At 43.5% G+C, this 19,360-nt stretch overlaps 1 protein-coding gene across 1 annotated transcript in view; it reads right to left on the bottom strand.

Moving 5' to 3' along the window:
- Positions 1–5,669: 5,669 nt before the first annotated feature.
- GABRA3 (gamma-aminobutyric acid type A receptor subunit alpha3) overlaps positions 5,670–19,360 on the bottom strand; it is a 172,844-nt gene continuing 159,153 nt past the window's right edge. Inside the window, exon 9 of the mRNA XM_003421224.4 lies at positions 5,670–6,234. Within this exon, the coding sequence (XP_003421272.1) occupies positions 5,899–6,234 (336 nt within the window). The 3' untranslated portion in view covers positions 5,670–5,898. The remainder of the gene's footprint in view (positions 6,235–19,360) is intronic.

Below are 19,360 nucleotides of genomic sequence, written 5' to 3' on the forward strand. Positions count from 1 at the left end.
GAAGGGAGGAACAGAGATGAAAGACGAAGGAGGGGCTGGCCTTGGAGAGAGGGGAGACCGCCCTTTCTCCTGTGACAAAAGGGAAGGGAGTAAGAGTGTGTGCAGATCCAGAGAGGTCTGCTGATTTGGTCACGAGAAGTTCAGAAAGTTCCCTTCTGAGAGTTTCTGTTCGCCTATGAGCTGGACCTTTAGAGGAAAAAGAACAGGAGGAGTTTTTGTTCCCACTCTGTGCTCTCAGCTTACCTGGGGGCCCCTTGCCTGGCACCAGCACCCCCTTAATGTCCTCAATTTAGGATCCTACTTTTCCTACGCTGGAGCTGGACCGCTAATAATCCTGCATCTCATCACACAAGACTCTGCCACATGGAGCCCAGGCCAAGAAATGAATGGAGGGGGCAGCGAGATCATTGCTAGACCGGACAGTTTGGCCCTCTGCATTCCCAGATTCAGGCTCTGCTGTGGATTGAATTGTGTCCCCCCAAGTATGAACTGAAATCTTGGCCCCTGTGCCTGTGGATATGATCCTGTTTGGAAATAGGGGTTTTCTGTTAACGAGACCCTACCAGAGTAGCGTGGGTCCTAAACCTAATTACTTCTGAGTGGTGCATAGAAATACACAGGTGGAAGACAGCCACCAGTGAACACCAAGGAATGTCAAGGAACACTAAGGACTTCCAAAGATTCTGGGCAGCTATTAGATTCTGAAGTAGACCAAGAAAGACCTCCAGTCATGTCCCAAATTCAGACTTCTAGCCTCCAAAACTGTGAGACAATAAATTTCTGTTCTTTAAAGCCACCTATTTGCAATATTTTTGTTATGGCAACAGTAGGTAATTAAGACAGCCTCCTAGCTGTCCTTGTTTAGTGTTTAATCAAATTCTTTTGAAGTTGCCAGCCCAACTGAGTTGTGTCACAGGGAAGCAAACGATAGGGTTTATGCTGCTAGGGTGGGCTGGTGTGAGGGCAGTAGCAAAATCTGAGTGAGGCCCCAGGATGTGATGACACTTGGGGCAGAGTGGCCACCATGGCAGCTGCTAGAAAGAGCACTCTCTTGAGTGTGGCTCTGATCAGTGCCCCGTTTTACTAATGGGAAAACTAAGTCTCAGACCAAGGGATGGACTTGCCCAGCATCACACAACTGTGATGGGACGGAGCCCTGGCTTAAATACAGGTGTGCAGTCTTCTCTGTGTTTTTCCCACAGTATCACATTGTTGAAGCTGAGGCAGAAGCAAGGCAGAACAGATCCAGGTTGCCCTCTAATGGAACTGGGAAGTAGGCTGGGGGCGGGAGGCCCAGAGGACAGCTTGCTCAGGTCAACAAGGGCAGGTACCTCCAGCCTCACTCGAGCAGATGGTCACATGATTAATGTCCCCAGGTTAAAGGGAGCCTCTGTAATTAGAAGCTATTGAGGTTGAAGTGAAGAGATTCTTGCCCCCAATTGTAGGGTTCTTTTTTTGTTTTTCACTTTTTTTAAAAAAAATTGTACTTTAGATGAAGGTTTACAGAACAAACTAGCTTCTCATTAAACAGTACACATATTGTATTATGACATTGGTTAAGAACCCCACAACATGTCAGCACTCTCCATTCTTGATCTTGGGTTCCCTATTACCAACTTTCCTGTCCCCTCCTGCCTTCTAGTCCTTGCCCCTGGGCTGGTGTGCCCCTTTAGTCTCATTTTGTATTATGGGCCTGTCTAATCTTTGGATGAAGGGTGAACCTCAGGAGTGACTTCACTACTGAGCTAGAAGGGTGTCTGGGGGCCATACTCTCGGGGTTTCTCCAGTCTCTGTCAGGCCAGTAAGTCTGGTCTTTCTTTTTGAGTTAGAATTTTGTTCTACATTTTTCTCCAGCTCTGTCCAGGGCCCTCTATTGTGATCCCTGTTGGAGCCGGGCACCATCTAGTTGTACTGGACTCAGTCTGGTGGAGGCCATGGTAGTTGTGGTCCATTAGTCCTTTGGACTAATCTTTCCCTTGAGTCTTTGGTTTTCCTCATTCTCCCATGGTCCAAATGGGGTGAGACCAGTGGAGAATCTTAGATGGCTGTTCACAGGCTTTTAAGACCCCAGACGCTACTCACTAAAGTAGAATGTAGAACATTTTCTTTATAAACAATGTTATGCCAATTGAGCTAGATGTTCTCCGAGACCATGGTTCTCACAGTGTAGGGCCTCTTTGACAGAATTCCCCCCAATTGCTTCTTTCCTCTTCCATTGCTCCACCCACTCCTTGCATCTCCTGCTGGACCTCTTTCAAAGATTCAGAGGAGTTCCAGCAAGTCTGCTTCCCAAGCCCAGACTGGAGAGGGCTCCAAAGGGTGTCCTAACTCAGACTCATCCTTGATGGGTCAGTGGGCTATGCTTGGGGCCTGATGCCCAAGTAAGCCTTCGTCTCCTGCTGTCAGTAGTCTAGTACTAGAAACTAATAGGTCATTAAATGACCCCCCCCCAGATTCAAAAGACCATAGGAACAAGCAATTGTTCAACCAGGAAAGAGCTATTTAAACTTAGTTAAAACAGAGCACATTTATTAGTACAGGAATGCTCTTAGAGCTGCTTTAGAAGACTGTGTTTCTCATTTGTTTCTTCCCATTTGTCTCCATTGATCAGTTTGGCTAGTCGCCTCTCCAACACCACCCTGAAGAAACCTGTCTCATGTATCCCTGATATACATTAGCATTAATTTAGTCAATAAATATTTATTGAGCACCTACTATGTACTAGCCACTCTACTAGCAGCCTCTGGACTGCTACCTTCAATTAACTTCTGGGGATATCTCCCCGATGCACTGAAAACCATAAAGTACTGGAGTCCAGAGATACTGGGCCCAGCCTGGGGCAGGGCTTCAAACTCTAGGGGCCTAGGCAACAGAAGTGCTAATGGGAACAGCTTGAACTTTCCCATAAGACTAACAAACCCACTGCCGTCGTGTCGATTCCGACTCATAGTGACCCTATAGGACAGAGTAGAACTGCCCCATAGAGTTTCCAAGGAGCGCCTGACAGATTTGAACTGCTGATCTCTTGGTTAGCAGCCGTAGCACTTAACCACTAAGCCACCAGGGTTCCCATCCCTAAGACTAGGGGAATGGTTTTCAGAATCAAAGCAATTTCAGAAGGTTCTTAAGGAAACAACTTTTAAATGTTGACTATCAGGCCATTTTACAAGGGGGACTGCCACCTTGCTTAGCATGGTTGCTCTGGGGTGTGGTTGAACTTGTAAGGGACTGCAGGGTTGATGCAGCAGCAGGGTATCCATCAGATGATCACAGGAATGGAAAGGATCTCTAGGGTCAGATTGTCAAAGTCCCTGCTTCTAATACAGACAAGAAAACATTTTATATGATGTTAAATGCTTTCCCAAGTAGGTTTTTCCCATACCTCAGGAGGAGATCTCATGAGATTACTTCCAAGATTTTTCCTTACTCTGTAAGAAATACGTAGTCATCGTCCATTTCCCAAACATGCCTCAACCAACCAGACTCACAGTCCCACTCTGCCTAATAATTATTGCCTAAAGAAACTACAGACTAAGGAAGTAGTAATTGATGGACAACAGAAAGCCTTTAGAATTGCAATAAAATACTTTCCTGTATTTGGTGGGAGTGGGTAGATTTAGCAAAGGAAGCAATGCAGCTGCTTCCTTCTTTGTTATACTGGGCGATGAGCCCCCTGAGTAAATCAAAGCTATGTTTTCACATGGGTTCCATTCTGTATCATTGTAATAGGTCTCTTGCTCTGGAGATACCTTTCTTCAAGTTCATTCTAATGGTGCTAAGAAGTGGAAAGTCGGGGTGGAACAAGAGAGGGGATGAAAACCAAGGACATAGTGTTGTCTGTGAGTTTGCTAGGTAAAGCACGATCAAAAAAAGTTCTCCAGCCCAAGTACAATTCAGAAAGAGTTTAATAAACAGCCACTAAACATTGCACCTGGGTTTTTTAAACATTGCACCAAAGCATTTGGAAACACGATTTCTACAGAGAGGCAAAGGTCAGGCTTCCACTCTAAATTTCTTAAGACAGTCATTAACACCCCCACCCCCCCTCCCACCCCCCCATCCCCACGTATCCACGAGACTTGCTTAACAGACACAGTCTTAGGAAGAATGGGACTGGCATGCATTATCCCAGCAATGTCAAGGAAGCAGGGGATGGGGGAAGGATGGATGAAAAGGCAGCCAGCAGCTAGTGATAGGCCCCGTAGAAGCTTTGTTCAGGAGATGGGCAGGGAATCTCTGCTTGTGGTACCATCTTGGCTTTACTTATGTTTCTGGGCCACTCTGGGCTACTGTAGCTATTCAGATCCAAAGTGGCTGGGGCTGCCGTCTTAAACACTTGAGCTGTGACTATTAGAAGTGGCCTCCTTGAGTGACATATTGTGACTCTCTAAAAACCTTTTAGGTGTCCAAACTAACTGCACTCAGGACCCAGTAGGCCCACTGAGACTGTGCTGATTTCTGAGGTCAAGGTGGACCTAGATTCTCAGTTCTGTCTTCATTTAGGCTGTTGGAAGGGGTGCATATTACTTCTCAATTACAGTTGTAAGGAGCCTTGGCAAGTCGTTCAGACTTCAGGAATCAGTTCATCTACCTTACAAAAACTTCCCAATTGTGCCTGTGCCTTTTACTGACGTTGAGATTAAGAATAAATGACGTCAACTGGTTTCTAGATAATATATTATAAAACTGATAATAAAGTTAATGATTTAATTGACTCAAAAAATAGACTAGAGGTATTTATATAGATCTCCAATTCATGCCCTTTAGAATCAGCAACAACAGAGGACCAGAAATCCCTGACACAGTGGGAACAAAGTTTCTGGGCCTGGGCTAGGGTCTGGCGGTATAGCAGGTGTGGAAGAATATGACTTTCGCCTGCTGGTGGTCTTCTCTTTTGAGCCATACATTAAACCTCAGCTACCAAACCAGCCCCAGACATCTTGCCCTTTCTAGTATTTGACTAATTGCCCTGGCACGGAGGTGACTTTCCAATCTTGCACATCTTTTAAAATCCTTGTTGTAGGCATTTGATCTGGATTTTTCTCTTTCTATTTGTTCCTTTTTTGTTAAAATAAAAAAGTGCTTGGTCTTTTTTTCCTGAAGAGTTACAGATGGCAATGAGTCCAAATTAGGCACTGCCCAGTTGGCTACAAGGGAGGCAAAGAGATTGAGGGCTGAGGGCTTTCCTGGAGGAGAGATATGCCAAGGAGGGTTCTTTTCCCGAGGGGCTGGACATGGCAGGGCACCAGCCATCGTGGTGCCAGGTTGGTCCAGTTAACTCTATCTGTTTTGGACACACATGGTGACAGTGGTAGTTCTCCACTGTCTCCACTAACCTCCAAGCCAAGAAAGGATTTGGGGGGCGTACTCGGAGGTTAAAACTGGCTCCTGCCTCTACCATCAGTACTTATGCCTAATGTGTCCTGCTTTAGGCAGGGAAAGTGGCAGGCAGGACTCCATGGAAGAGCCCAGCCTGGCTCCCCAGTGAGTCAGCATCATCTGATCTGGAGCAGTCAGTAACTCTCCTCAATCTTGCCTTCTCAAACAGCCAAGGCTCCCACTCCAGGGAGTGGCGTATCCTGCTCTTTCTGCATTGGGCAGAGTGTAACAAAATACACGCAGTGCCTTCAGCTGGGGGAGACGGGCAGACTAAGATGTGCAACTGGACAAATGGCAGTGTTTGGCCCTGATGGGAGTATACTCAGCAACATTAGAGGGACAATTTTTTTTTCTTGTTACTTTTTTTTTCATTGAGATCCATAAATATATTTGAGAGTCACAGCTTGGTGGGGGTTAAAAAGAAGAATCCTGAAACACGTGAAGGGGAGCCCCGGGGTTTAGGTGCCTGAATGCTTCATAGGGTATACAGTGCTCTGGATGCTGGGCAGCCACCATTTTCTACTGTTTGCGGATCATGCCCTTGATAGCTGACTCCCGGTTGACGTATGTCGCCCAATAGACCAGATTGAATATGGCAAAGAGCACAGGAAAGATAATGCGGGAAATTTTGTCAACCTTGCTGACACTGTTGTAGGTCTTGGTCTCTGTGGGGGTTTCTGGCACATAGGTGGTCTTGGGTGAAGCAACAATTGTTGGGGTTGAACAGGCACTGGCAGCAGCAGCCTTGGAGATGGCAGAGAACTCAGTATCCTTGGCCAGGTTGATAGGATAGGTGGTCCCCACGATGTTGAAGGTGCTGCTGCTTTTCTTTGTTGGAGCTGCTGGTGTTTTCTTCTAGGGGCCAGAAAAAGGAGAGAAGGGAGGGACAAAACAAAAGTGGGTTAATTCATCACACAGAGCACCAGCAGAGGTTTCAGGGAAGAGGAGTCATGAGGGAAGTTAAGAAACAGGAGCCATGAAGCCAATAGCACTGAGTAGCCAGGCTTATGTCCAGGGATAATTGGAGATGAATTTGAAAGCAGAAAAGTTCCATCACCCTGGCTTTACCACTTACTAGCTATGTGGCTTTGGCCAAGTCACTTCTCCTCTTTGAGCTTCAGTTTGTTCATCTGTAAAATGAGGATCGAAATAATGAGGAGGGTTGCTGAGAGGATCAAATGAGAGAATGGCTGTTGAAATCACTAGCCAATTGTGAAGTACTGGTCACATGTGCGGTACTATATATCATCTGCTTTGATCCTCACAGCAACTCTATGAGGTAGGTGGGTGAGATTACTCCCATTCAACAGATGAGAAAACTCAGCTTGAGACCGAGTGGCAGAGCCCAAACTAGCAACCTGGGCTCCTGACTTTTACCCAGGACTGCACCGTGCTGCTTTCTACAGGCACGAGGCACTTTTTGGTTATCCGAGAAATAACTTCACAGCGCCGCGACCTTCAAGGGGCACACCTCCTGTGAGGAAGAGAGCTCGGTGAGTCTGCAAAGTCATTTTGTCTTAAAGACACAATAAAAGTTATGCAATGTTGGCATGCATCATTAGCAGAGCATTTCACCCTTCATGCACTGTAAATGTGTTCAGTAACCTAGGGGGCATGCCGGGGTTTTCCACCCTTGCAAGGCTGCAGGCAGGAGCCACAGCCTACCCATGAAGCTCTGCAAAGGGCTCCCTCAGACACAGAAGACAGTGGCAGCTGGGGGCTCACTATGGCACTGTCCTTTAGACCTATTCTTCAGAGTTAAAAAAAAATACACAATGGGAAACAAGCACGCCTACACATACACGTGCCCACTGTTTTCATACATAGGCACCTGTGCATAAACAGACCTTCACTGGGCATCCCTTCATGGAGAAGAGAGAAGAGGCAAAGTTCACCTGGATCAGAATAGAGATACAGGCTGAGGAATAGGGGAAGCCATGGGTATTTCAAATACGAGCAAGGTGGACAAGTTTCAGTGGAGCTTATGTACTAAGACAGAGCAGGAAGAAAGTCCTGACAATCTACTTCTAAAAATTGGGCAAAGAAAACCCTGTGGGTCACAACAGAATATTGTCTGATATAGAGCTGGAAGATGACTGCCCCCCCCCCAGGTTAGAAGGTACTCCAGATACACAGTGGCCACAACAATGGACTCAAGCATACTAACGATTGTGAAGATGGTGCAAAACTGAGCAATGCTTTGTTCTGTTGTACATGGGCTTAGCATTTATCAAGCTGAAAAAACTAAAGAAAAAATTAAGCCTCCTGTTGCAATACTGAAGGATTCTATGGGAAAAATATTGAACGATGCAGGAAGCATCAAAAGAAGATGGAAGGAATACACAGAATCACTGTACCAAAAAGAATTGGTCTACGTGCAACCATTTCAGGAGATAGCATATGATCAAGAACTGATGATACAGAAGGAAGAAGTCCAAGCTGCACCAAAGGCATTGTGGAAAACAAGGCTCCAGGAATTGACAGAAAAGGAATTGAGATATTTCAACAAACAGATGCAACACTGGAAGCGCTCACTCCTCTATGCCAAGAAATTTGGAAGACAGCTACCTGGCCAACCGACTGGAAGAGATCCATACTTGTGCCCATTCCAAAGAAAGGTGACCCAACAGAACGCAGAAATTATCAAACAATATCATTAATATCACAAGCAAATAAAATTTTGCTGAAGATCGTTCAAAAATGGTTACAGCAGTACATCAACAGGGAAATGCCAGAAATTCAGGCAGGATCTGGAAAAGGATGTGGGACCAGGGATATCATTGCTGATGTCACATGGATCTTGGCTAAAAGCAGAGAACACCAGGAAGATATTTACATGTGTTTTATTGACTATGCAAAGGCATTTAACTATGTGGATCATACCAAATTATGGATAACATTGTGAAGAACGGGAATTTCAGAACACTTAATTGTGCTCGTGTAGTACCTGTACATAGACCAAGAGGCAGTTGTTGGAACAGAACAAGGGGATACAGCATGGTTTAAAATCAGGACAGGTATGCGTCAGGGTTTTATCATTTCACCATACTTATTCAATCTGTATGCTAAGCCAATAATCTGAGAACCTGGACTATATGAAGAACACAGCATCAGGATTGGAGGAAGACTCATTAACAACCTGTGATATGCGGATGACACAATCTTGCTGGCTGAAAGCAAAGAGCACTTAAAGCAATTACTGACAAAGATCTAAAACTTCAGCCTTCAGTATGGATTACACCTCAACATAAAGAAAACAAAAGTCCTCACAACTGGACCAATAAGCAACATCATGATAAATGGAGAAAAGGTTGAAGTTGTCAAAGATTTCATTTTACTTGGATACACAATCAATGCTCATGGAAGCAGCAGTAAAGAAATCAAATGAAGTACTGCATTGGGCAAATCCACTGCAAAAGACCTCTTTAAAGTGTTAAAAAGCGAAGATATCACCTTGAAGACTAAGGTGTGCCTGACCCAAGCCATGGTATTTTCAATTGTTTCATATACATGTGACAGTTGGACAATGAATAAGGAAGACCAAAGAAGTTTTGACACCTTTGAATTATGGTGTTGGCAAAAAATATTGAATATACCATGGACTGCCAAAAGAACAAGCAAATCTGTCTTGGAAGAAGTATAGCCAGAATGCTCCTTAAAAGCGAGAATGGAGAGAATTCGTCTCAGGTACTTTGGACATGTTATCAGAAGGGATCAGATCCATGAAGAAGGGTCGGCAAAAAAGAGGAAGACCCTTAACGAGATGAATTGACTTAGTGACGGCAACAATGGGCTCAAACATAGCAACAGTTCTGAGGATGGCACAGGACCGGGCAGTGTTTCATTCCATTTTACATAGGGTTGCTATGAGTCAGAACTGACTTGATGGCGCTTAACAACAACAACAACATGGGGTTGCCATGAGACTGAGCTGACTCAATGGCAGCTAAAAAGAACAATAAATATCACCCACCTCATGTTTTCTGTCTGGATGTTACTTTGCTTCCCAGTATCCTGTGCTTGGCCTCGTTTGCTCCCCCACTCCCTACTTGTTTCTTCCCTGGGATTCTCTATTCCTACCTTCTCTTACTCACCCCTTTCTCCTAATCTCTTTCTAGTTATTTTCTTCTTTACTTCTGAGTCTCCTGATTTTTTTTATATTCTCCTTTAGACCTTCATGCCATTTACCACTGAGATCCTAATACCAACTTTTCCTCATATTTTCTGAGTGGTCAGTGATTGCTTCAGCTGAGAATCTGACAAAGACACCTTGGCTTCACTACAATCCTGTCGGAGAAGCCATGATGACAGATGCTGGTCCCTTCCCTGCCTCTTGATGAGAGGACATCTGGGGATGTTTAATGAATGCTAACTGGCAAAGTAGAGAGCTAGTGAGCTCCTGGTAGAAATAGTATCAGCCAGTGAAATCTAAGGTTTTGTTAGCCTCTTAGTCACCACATTCCCTCTGTGCTGATGTCATGAGCAGCTGCTACTCACCTTGAAGGTCCAGCCTCTTCAAGCCATGTCCATGCTGAGCTGGTCTCCTATGATGAGCTATAGCCAGCTTTTCCAGGCTGCTGTGCCACTATCAGACCTCCTTCAAGTAAGATCAATGGCAGATGGTGCCCAAGGCTGGTGTTACTGGGCCAAGAACTACACTAGGTGTTTAGGGATAAGTGGAAACGTTGGAAGATGAGTCAGCTTCAGTCCCTGTCTTCCAGGAGCTCCCAGTCTAGTAAGGGAGACAGCCTTGTGGGGAGATAATTGCCATAGAATGTGATGGGATTTCTACCAAATACCAGCAGAGTGCTATGGGGGTTCAGAAGAGGGAGGGACAAAGTACCTGCAGGTGGTAGAAAAGGCAGCTCAGAGAAAGTGATGGGACAGGTGAGCTGCGTTGCAAAACAGGAGCAAGAGTTCATCAGATGAAGAGGCAGCCAAGGCCAATGCCCAAGCTCCGGCACTGTTTGGGCATGAGGAGGAGTTTGCTGCGGCTGGATCACAGGGTGCAAGGCAAAGAGCAACAGGCAGGGGCCCAATCTCGAAGGGCCTGGTCCGCCAGCCTCTCCTGCCCTGCCTTCCTGCCCTGGCTCCAGTGTTTTCAGCTGAGGAAGCTGAGGATGAAGGTGTGCTGGTTTTAAGTAAATGAACATTCTGACTAATAGGACATTTTAAAAACAGTATTGTTCTTTCTCTTTGACAATTACAGTCACATTGCTACAAGTGGAAGGAGGACAGAGCTCTAAGGCTTCTAAGAATCTTGTAAATGCTTTAAATACTACATGGGACTCATTTATAATTAGCAAATTCATTGTGTGAATAGAGCCCTGCTGCTAAATGACTTTGCTATTAAATAAAAGAGCACTTTACTTGTTTGCCTGCTTACTTATTAATTTGCTTAGTAATCTTTTTTTTCATGGGAAGACAAAAAAAAAAAAAAAAGAAAGAAAATCTACCACCCTGTTCTTTCATTTAGTCATCTCATAAGCTGGTTATGACCAAGTCTCCCAAAGAATTATTGTGAACAGCAAACACTTTCTTTAGCTCCGTAGGTACTACGTGTTCCGTAGGTGGGGGAGAAGCAGGAGTTGATTTAGTTAGACATTTTTTAATAATAAAATAAAATTACCTTTTAATTTCTCTCACCCTTTCCAACATGACACATTTTGACATTTTAATCAGTCACTACACTCTTAAATTGTCAAAGAAAAACCCAAAACAAACATCGTAGTGTTGAGAGAAGCAAAAGGCAGAGAGTAACGGTTCATCTCTCTCCAGTGCTACATCCAGTTTTCCAATACATCTCCTTGCTCTGGAATTTGGTAGAGACTAGATGGATTTAACTTTGACCAATTTGCAATTCTATTCCTACCTCCCTAGCCAAGTGTGTGGATGGATGTTTACTGAATGAAAAAATGACACCCCCACCCACTGTATATTCTTAGTATGATTTCAGGTTTTGTTCATCCTGAGTCTTGAGCTTTCCTATACCCAGAGCATACTCTTTAGTTCAGCCTGAGGTAATTCCCGTACCAGAAAGCTAAACTTGACTCCTCCAAATTCTCCAAGCAGTCTGATCCCATTACAAGGATAACCTTTCCTTCTGGAAAGCTGCTACATGTGGGTTTTGGGAGGAGGCAATGAACACTGTTACAGACAAATGCATGCCCAACTCAAGAGTCTCTTCCCCAGATAACACTTTTACCAACATTTCTAGCAGTGCTAATTAAAGGGCTCACTGGAGGCCCAAATGCACTTGAGACCCAGCTGAGATCTCAGACCACAGGCAGACATGGTCCAGCACCTCTGTGCCAATCCCATATAGCTACCCAGCTTTCCTGAACCCCAGTTTTCAGAAGTGGGGCAAAGCAATGAGGTATATGCTATGTGGGGTTCAAAGATGAATCAGAGACCTTGTCCATATGACTGTTAATTAATATAAGAGAACTATTAGCAACAATAAGCAACATCATGATAAATGGAGAAAAGATTGAAGTTGTCAAGGATTTCATTTTACTTGGATCCGCAATCAACACCCACAGAAGCAGCAGTCAAGAAATCAAAGGATGTATCGCACTGGGCAAATATGATGCAAAAGACCTCTTTAAAGTGAGGAAAAGCAAAGATGTCACCTTAAAGACTAAGTGCGCCTGACCCAAGCCATGGTATTTTCAATCGCCTCATATGCATGGGAAAGCTGGACACTGAATAAGGAAGACTGAAGAAGAATTGATGCCTTTGAATTGTGGTGTTGGCAAAGAATATTGAATATACCATGGACTGCCAGAAGAACGAACAAATCTGTCTTGGAAGAAGTACAACGAGAATGCTCCTTAAAAGTAAGTATGGCTAGATTATGTCTCACTTACTTTGGACATGTTATCAGGAGGGATCAGTCCCTGGAGAAGGACATCATGCTTGGTAAAGTAGAGGATCAGCAAAAAAGAGGAAGACCCTCAAGGAGATGGATTAACACAGTGGCTGCAACAGTGGGCTCAAGCATAACAACAATTGTGAGGATGGTGCAGGACCAGGCGGTGTTTCGTTCTGTTGTACATGAGGTCACTATGAGTTGGAACTGACCTGACGGCACCTAACAACAACAGCAACAAAATATAAGGGAGAAAGTGCAAGAAATACTCAGAGAAGCATAAACAGTAAGTTGCGGGAATTCAAAAGAGGAGGGGGCGTAATAGACTTGGAGGGATCAGATAAGAGAGAATATAAGAATGGAAGAAAAGTAATCACTTATACTAGTTTTCTGCGAGGACAGGAAGTATCCAGAGCGTAAGTGGGGAGTTAACCCAGGGCCAGAGCACGGCTGAGGAGGAAAGAGTAGGGAGGAGAGGTACACAGTGAGTTGAGGCAAATCTCAGCCAATGGCTTCTGTCTTCTCCATGAGATAGGTGAAAGGAAAAGTAAAGATTTAAAGTAAATTTTGTGGGAAATAGAAGGCAGAACTGATTTGTGACACAGAGAAGGATAATAGGCACAGGCTGAGGGACCAGCAGAATTGAAGACGATAAGCTCATAAATGTTCACAGCCCATCAATGGCTCTGGGATTTTTTCAGAGAAAAGTTGAGGAGTCGGATGGAAGTGACTCAGGAGGTCAAGGGTGCTGGGGCGTGACCACAGTGATACAGCATGGGGTCTAAGCTGAATAGAGACTGACGGAAAGCAGAGGGAATCATAGATTCAGAGAAAATGCAGAGGCTATTCCTTCATTTATTAAATATTTACTGAGTGTCTTAGTCTTCTAGTGCTGCTATAACAGAAATACCACAAGTGGATGGCTTTAACAAAGAGAAGTTTATTCTCTCACTGTCTGGTAGGCTACAAGTCCAAATTCAAGGTGTCAGCTCCAGGGGAAGGCTTTCTTTCTCTGTTGGCCTTCTCATCAATCTTCTCCCAGACTAGGAGCTTCTCTGTGCAGGGACCCCAGGTCCAAAGGATGCACTCTGCTCCTGGCACTGCTTTCTTTTTTTTTTTTTTTAATTTTTATTGTGCTTTAAGTGAGAGTTTACAAATCAAGTCAGTCTCTCACACAAAAACTTATATACACCTTGCTAAAAAAACCTTGCTACATACTCCCAATTGCTCTCCCCCTAATGAGACAGCCCGCTCCTTCCCTCCACTCTCTCTTTTTGTGTCCACTTCTCCAGCTTCTAACTCCCTCTACCCTCTCATCTCCCCTCCAGACGGGAGATGCCAACATAGTCTCAAGTGTCCACCCGATCCAAGAAGCTCACTCTTCACCAGTATCCCTTTCCATCCCCCTTGTCCAGTCCAAGCCCTGTATGAAGAGTTGGCTTTGGGAATGGTTCCTGTCCTGGGGCAACAGAAGGTCTGGGGGCCACGACCACCGGGGTCCTTCTAGTCTCAGTCAGACCATTCAGTCTGGTCTTTTCACGAGAATTTGGGATCTGCATCCCACTGCTCTCCTGCTCCCTCAGGGCTTCTCTGTTGTGTTTCCTGTCAGGGCAGTCATCGGTTGTAGCCAGGCACCATCTAGTTCTTCTGGTCTCAGGCTGATGTAGTCTCTGGTTTATGTGGCCCTTTCTTTCTCTTGGGCTCATAACTACCTTGTGTCCTTTGGTGTTCTTCATTCTCCTTAGGTCCCGGTGGGTTGAGACCAATTGATGCATCTTAGATGGCCGCTTGCTAGTGTTTAAGACCCCACTCTCCAAAGTGGGATGCAGAATGTTTTCTTAATAGATTTTATTATGCCAATTGACTTAGATGTCTCCTAAAACCATGGTCTCCAAACCCCCGCCCCTGATATGCTGGCCTTTGAAGCATTCAGTTTATTCAGGAAACTTCTTTGCTTTTGGTTTAGTCCAGTTGTGCTGACCTCGCCTGTATTGTGTGTTGTCTTTCCCGTCACCTGAAGTAGTTCTTATCTACTATCTAATTAGTGAATACCCCTTTCCCTCCCTCCCCTCTTTCGTAACCACCAAAGAATTTTTTCTTCTCTGTTTAAACTATTTCTCGAGCTCTTATAATAGTGGTCTTATACAATATTTGTCCTTTTGCAACTGACTAATTTCACTTAGCATAATGCCTTCCAGGTTTCTCCATGTTATGAAATGTTTCACAGATTGACCATTGCTCTTTATCAATGTGTGGTATTCTATTGTGTGAATATACCATAATTTATTTACCCATTCATCCACTGATGGGCATCTTGGCTTGCTCCCATCTTTTTGCTATTGTAAATAGCCGGCACTGCTTTCTTGGTGGTATGAGGTCTCCCTTCTCTCTGCTCACATCTCTTTCCTTTTTATCTCTTCAGAGATAAGATGTGGTACAGGCCACACCCCAGGGAAACTCCCTTTACATTGGATCAGGGATGTGACCTAGGTAAGGGTGGTGTTACAATCTCACTCTAATCCTCTTTAACATAAAATTACAATCACAAAATGGAGGACAACCACACAATACTAGGAAGCATGGCCTAACCAGCTTAACACATATTTTGGGGGGACACCATTCAATCCATGATACTGAGTGTCTACTATGTGGCAGATATCATGCTAGGTGCTGGGGGTACAGCTGGGGGTCCATAATAAAATGGACCTGTGCTCCAGGAGCTTATATTCCGGGGGGGGGGGCATGTAAGCAACATGTAATCATATGAAGACATACAACAATGTAATGCCGGGAGGTGATGAATATGATGGAGACACATAAAGCAGGATGGAGCAGAGAATGATGGTGAGTGTTATTTTAGATAGTCAGAGAATGTATTCTGAGAAGGTGAGCAGAGACCTAGATAAAATGAGCAAGCAAGCACAAAAAAAATCTAACGACAAAATTTCCCAAGAGAGAGCACAGTAAGGATAAACCATCTCAGGTCGGAATGAGAATGACTTGTTCAAGGATCAGCATAGAGGCCACTGTGACCTGAGTGAAATGAATGAAAAAAAAAAATCCCCCCAAAATAAAACAAAAGCCGTTATACAAACAGATATATGCACACCCATGTTCATTGCAGCACTGTTTACAATAGCAAAAAGGTGGAAGCAACCAAGGCACCCATCAACAGAGGAATGGATAAACAAATTATGATATATTCACCCAATGGAATACTACATAACGATAAAGAACAATGATGAATCCGGGAAACATATCATAATATGGATGAATATGGAAGGCATTATGCTAAGTGAAATTAGTCAGTTGCAAAAAGGCAAATATTGTATGAGACTACTATTATAAGAACTCAAGAAATAGTTTAAACAGAGAAGAAAATATTCTTTGATGGTTACAAGAGCAGGGAGGGAGGGAGGGAGAGGGGTATTCACTAATTAGATAGAAGATAAGAACTAATTTAGATGAAGGGAAAGACAACACACAATACAGGAGAGGTCAACACAACTGGACTAAACCAAAAGCAAACAAGTTTCCTAAATAAACCAAATGCTTCAAAGGCCAGTGTAGCAGGGGCAAGGGTTGAAGGGACCATGGTTTTAGGGGACATCTAGGTCAATTGGCATAATAAAATCTATTAAGAAAATATTCTGCATCCCACTTTGGAGAGCGGCATCTGGGGTCTTAAACACAAGCAACCAGCCATCTAAGACACATCAGTTGGTCTCAAAGGAGAATGAAGAACACCAAAGACACAAGGTAATTATGAGCCCAAGAGAAAGAAAGGGCCACATAAACCAGAGACTACATCAGCCTGAGACCAGAAGAACTAGATGGTGCCTGGCTACAAGCAATGACTGCCCTGACAGGAAACACAACAGAGAAGCCCTGAGGGAGCAGGAGAGCAGTGGGATGCAGACCTCAAATTCTCATAAGAAGACCAGGCTTAATGGTCTGACTGAGACTAGAAGGACCCGGAAGTCACGGTCCCCAGACCTTCTGTTGGCCCAGGACAGGAACCATTCCCAAAGTCAACTCTTCAGACAGGGATTAGACTGGACTATAGGACAGAAAATGATACTGGTGAGGAGTGAGCTTCTTGGATCAAGCAGACACATAAGACTACGTGGGCAGCTCCTGTCTGGAGGGGAGATGATAAGGCAGAGGGGGACAGAAGCTGACTGAATGGACATGGAAATAGAGAGTGGATAGAAGGAGTGTGCTGTCTCATTGGGGGGGGAGCAACTAGGAGTAAATAGCAAGGTGTATATAAATTTTTGTATGAGAGGCTGTCTTGATTTGTAAAATTTCACTTAAAGCATAATAAAAATTGAAACATAAAATAAACAAAAAAAGGATAGTAAGACCATGGACCTGGGGACCAGATCTTATAATTCTTTGAAGGACATGGTAATGACTACGGATTTGATCTAAGTAAAGTGGGTAGCCATTAGAGTATTTTGAGAAAAATATTTTCTAATTTACAATTTAAAATGATCTTTCTGACTGTTGGGCAGAAGAAAAGAGGTCTGAATTCTGAGTCCTAGGGGACTCCAAAATTTAGATGTCAGGAAGAAGACAAAGGTAGTTCTAAGGAAAATACCAAAGAAGAAAAGAAAAAGCCAGAAATCTATGAGAAGTCAAGTGAAGAGCTGGAGCTTCAAAGGAGAGTGCCTTAATATGAAAGAGTGGAAGAATAATGGTCTGAAAGCAGTGTTGAGGATGAAGAGGATGCGAAGTCCACTTCTGGGAAATGGAAGTTAGAGGATAAACAGCTTCCACCAACCAGGAAGGCAGTGGAAAGGATGTCTGTGCTGATACTCAGGTGTCAGTTAAGACAGGAAGGGGAGGGGTCATAACGATAAGAAGTGAGAAAAGCATGAATAACTATAGAGGAAACTACCACCTGGGCAGTGACCAAGGATGACATGTAATGCCAGTAGCACATACGGGCTCACGTGTCTGCAATACAATTTATTATGAGGCTCTTCTGATACTAAGTGACAGTTCCAAACTTACTACTACTTTTGGCTGACTCACGCTCCTGGTCTCCCTAAAGAAACCCTAGACCAATTATACAGGCAATCAGATTGGTTCGTTTCCAACATCCTTAACCAGTGGTGGAAACAGCAGCAGTGTCTGGCAGGTGGGACAACCCAGACCTCATTTGATAGAGCTGGTCATAACTTAATTACGTTTTATGGTGTCCAATGGGTCACCCAAGTGAAGAACAAAGACAGGAATTGGAGTGCTCATAAATAATGTAAAATAGTTGTAAAAGTCCTGTATATGAAATGAGCATGAATAAGAAACAATGATGTTAGTAAGATGAGCAAGATGAAAAAAAATAGTGATATGGCTAGTTGAGGTGAGTGTCAATGATGAAGCCGCTGACATGAGGTAAAGGAGTAGGTAAGGACCTGGAAGCAGCAGAAAGGAATGGAGAAGGATCTTTCCCTTGGAAGGGAAGCTAAAGAAGTAATTTCCTCGGGAAACAGCCAGGTGTTAAATAATGTTATAAAAAAAAAAAATGGAGAGGGAGCATTTCAGTTTTCTCTTCCCTGTGACACACAGCACTTGGTCCTGTGCAGTACTCAGTATGTCTAAGTATATGTAACCTTACTGCTCTCCTTAGACTGTCACTCCTGAGTGCTGGGGCCATGTGGTGTTAAACTCTGCATCCCACAGATATCCCAGACAAGACTGCTGTTTATTTTTTGTTTCAATCTATTCACCAGTTATAGAATATGTTGTCGGGGCATTTATGCCTATGGTAGAATAGGGTGGGAGGATCACTAGTTGTTGAGTAAAACCTAACGCTACATTGAATGTTTTCAGCTCACAGGGAAAATACCAAGAGTGACTCAATTTGTAGCTATATTTACAAGAATGCCCCATAGATTAAAAAGCCACCCATTGTAAGAAACTTTTTCAAGATGTGGACGGAAGTTGAGCATTTTCTCCAATATTAAGATAAAGTATTATTCTAGAGCAAGATGTTAGGGTTGTCTCATTTGAAAATAAGAGAAAAGAGCCTAAGAATGACTGTTTCCAAAATTTAGGTAAGAATTTATAAATATTTTAAAAGTAATTCTAAGAATAAGTACTTTCTTTTTTAAATGTAGAGATTTATTTTTTCATTTTGTTTTTATTACTTTTAATTTTTAACCCAAGTAATACATGCCCATAGTTTAAAAAGAAATAGAACTGAAAGGCTTGTAATAAAAACCTGGAAACCCTTACCCTGATGCACCTCATCCCTTTGTCCAGCTCCTCTTAGGTAATTATTTTTAATTCTCCTCACTGATACTCCTAATAGTCATTTCTAAATACTATGCTTCCACTGCTATCGATTTTGCACATTGCCAATTGTCTTTTCACTATAAAAAGACAGGAAGTGGAGGAGTCATTCGGTGAAGATTATAAATAATGATTTACGTCACTTACGCCACCCTTCCCCTATCCTCCAACCCAATTACAGCAATATTTTTAGTTCAGTCACCAATACCTCTAGCCTCCTGCTCCAACCTGGACCTCTCGAGGCTTGCTGCATAGCTGTCATTTTAGGAATTTCCTTCGATTCTTGCCTCTGTTAGATTCTCTCTTTTATGGATCCCATGTCTTTCTCTTTTACTCCCTCGTTATAATAGAACATATTCTCCAGTATCTTCCTAAAGCAGGATACATGGGAGGTGACATGTCTGAGTTCTTGCAGGTCTTAAAATGACTATTTTGCCTCTTCACTTAATTGATAGTTTGGCTAGACATAGGATTATAGATTAAAAATCATTTGTCCCTCAGATCCAAGAGGGCACTACCCTAAAACTTTGTCAATTCACATTGTATACTCTATGAAATCTATCTTTCCCTCCATTTTGAAAAACCTTCCTGACCTTTTCTCTTCTCCATGATTCTTTGAAGAGTACTGGATTGGTTCTGGGATCCCATCTACCAGTTCTTTTTGACTTCATTGAATGGTCTTCGTCTAGATCTAGAGACCTGAACTCATTTAAAGCAGCTAGGGACACCAGTTTTGATTTCACTGTAATCATGTTTTAGTTGGTTTGTTGTTTTTTCTCTCTTTTTCCTTCCTATCCATCCATCAATCCA

The sequence above is a fragment of the Loxodonta africana genome, chromosome X (assembly GCF_030014295.1).
Source record: "Loxodonta africana isolate mLoxAfr1 chromosome X, mLoxAfr1.hap2, whole genome shotgun sequence".
Classification (NCBI taxonomy): domain Eukaryota; kingdom Metazoa; phylum Chordata; class Mammalia; order Proboscidea; family Elephantidae; genus Loxodonta; species Loxodonta africana.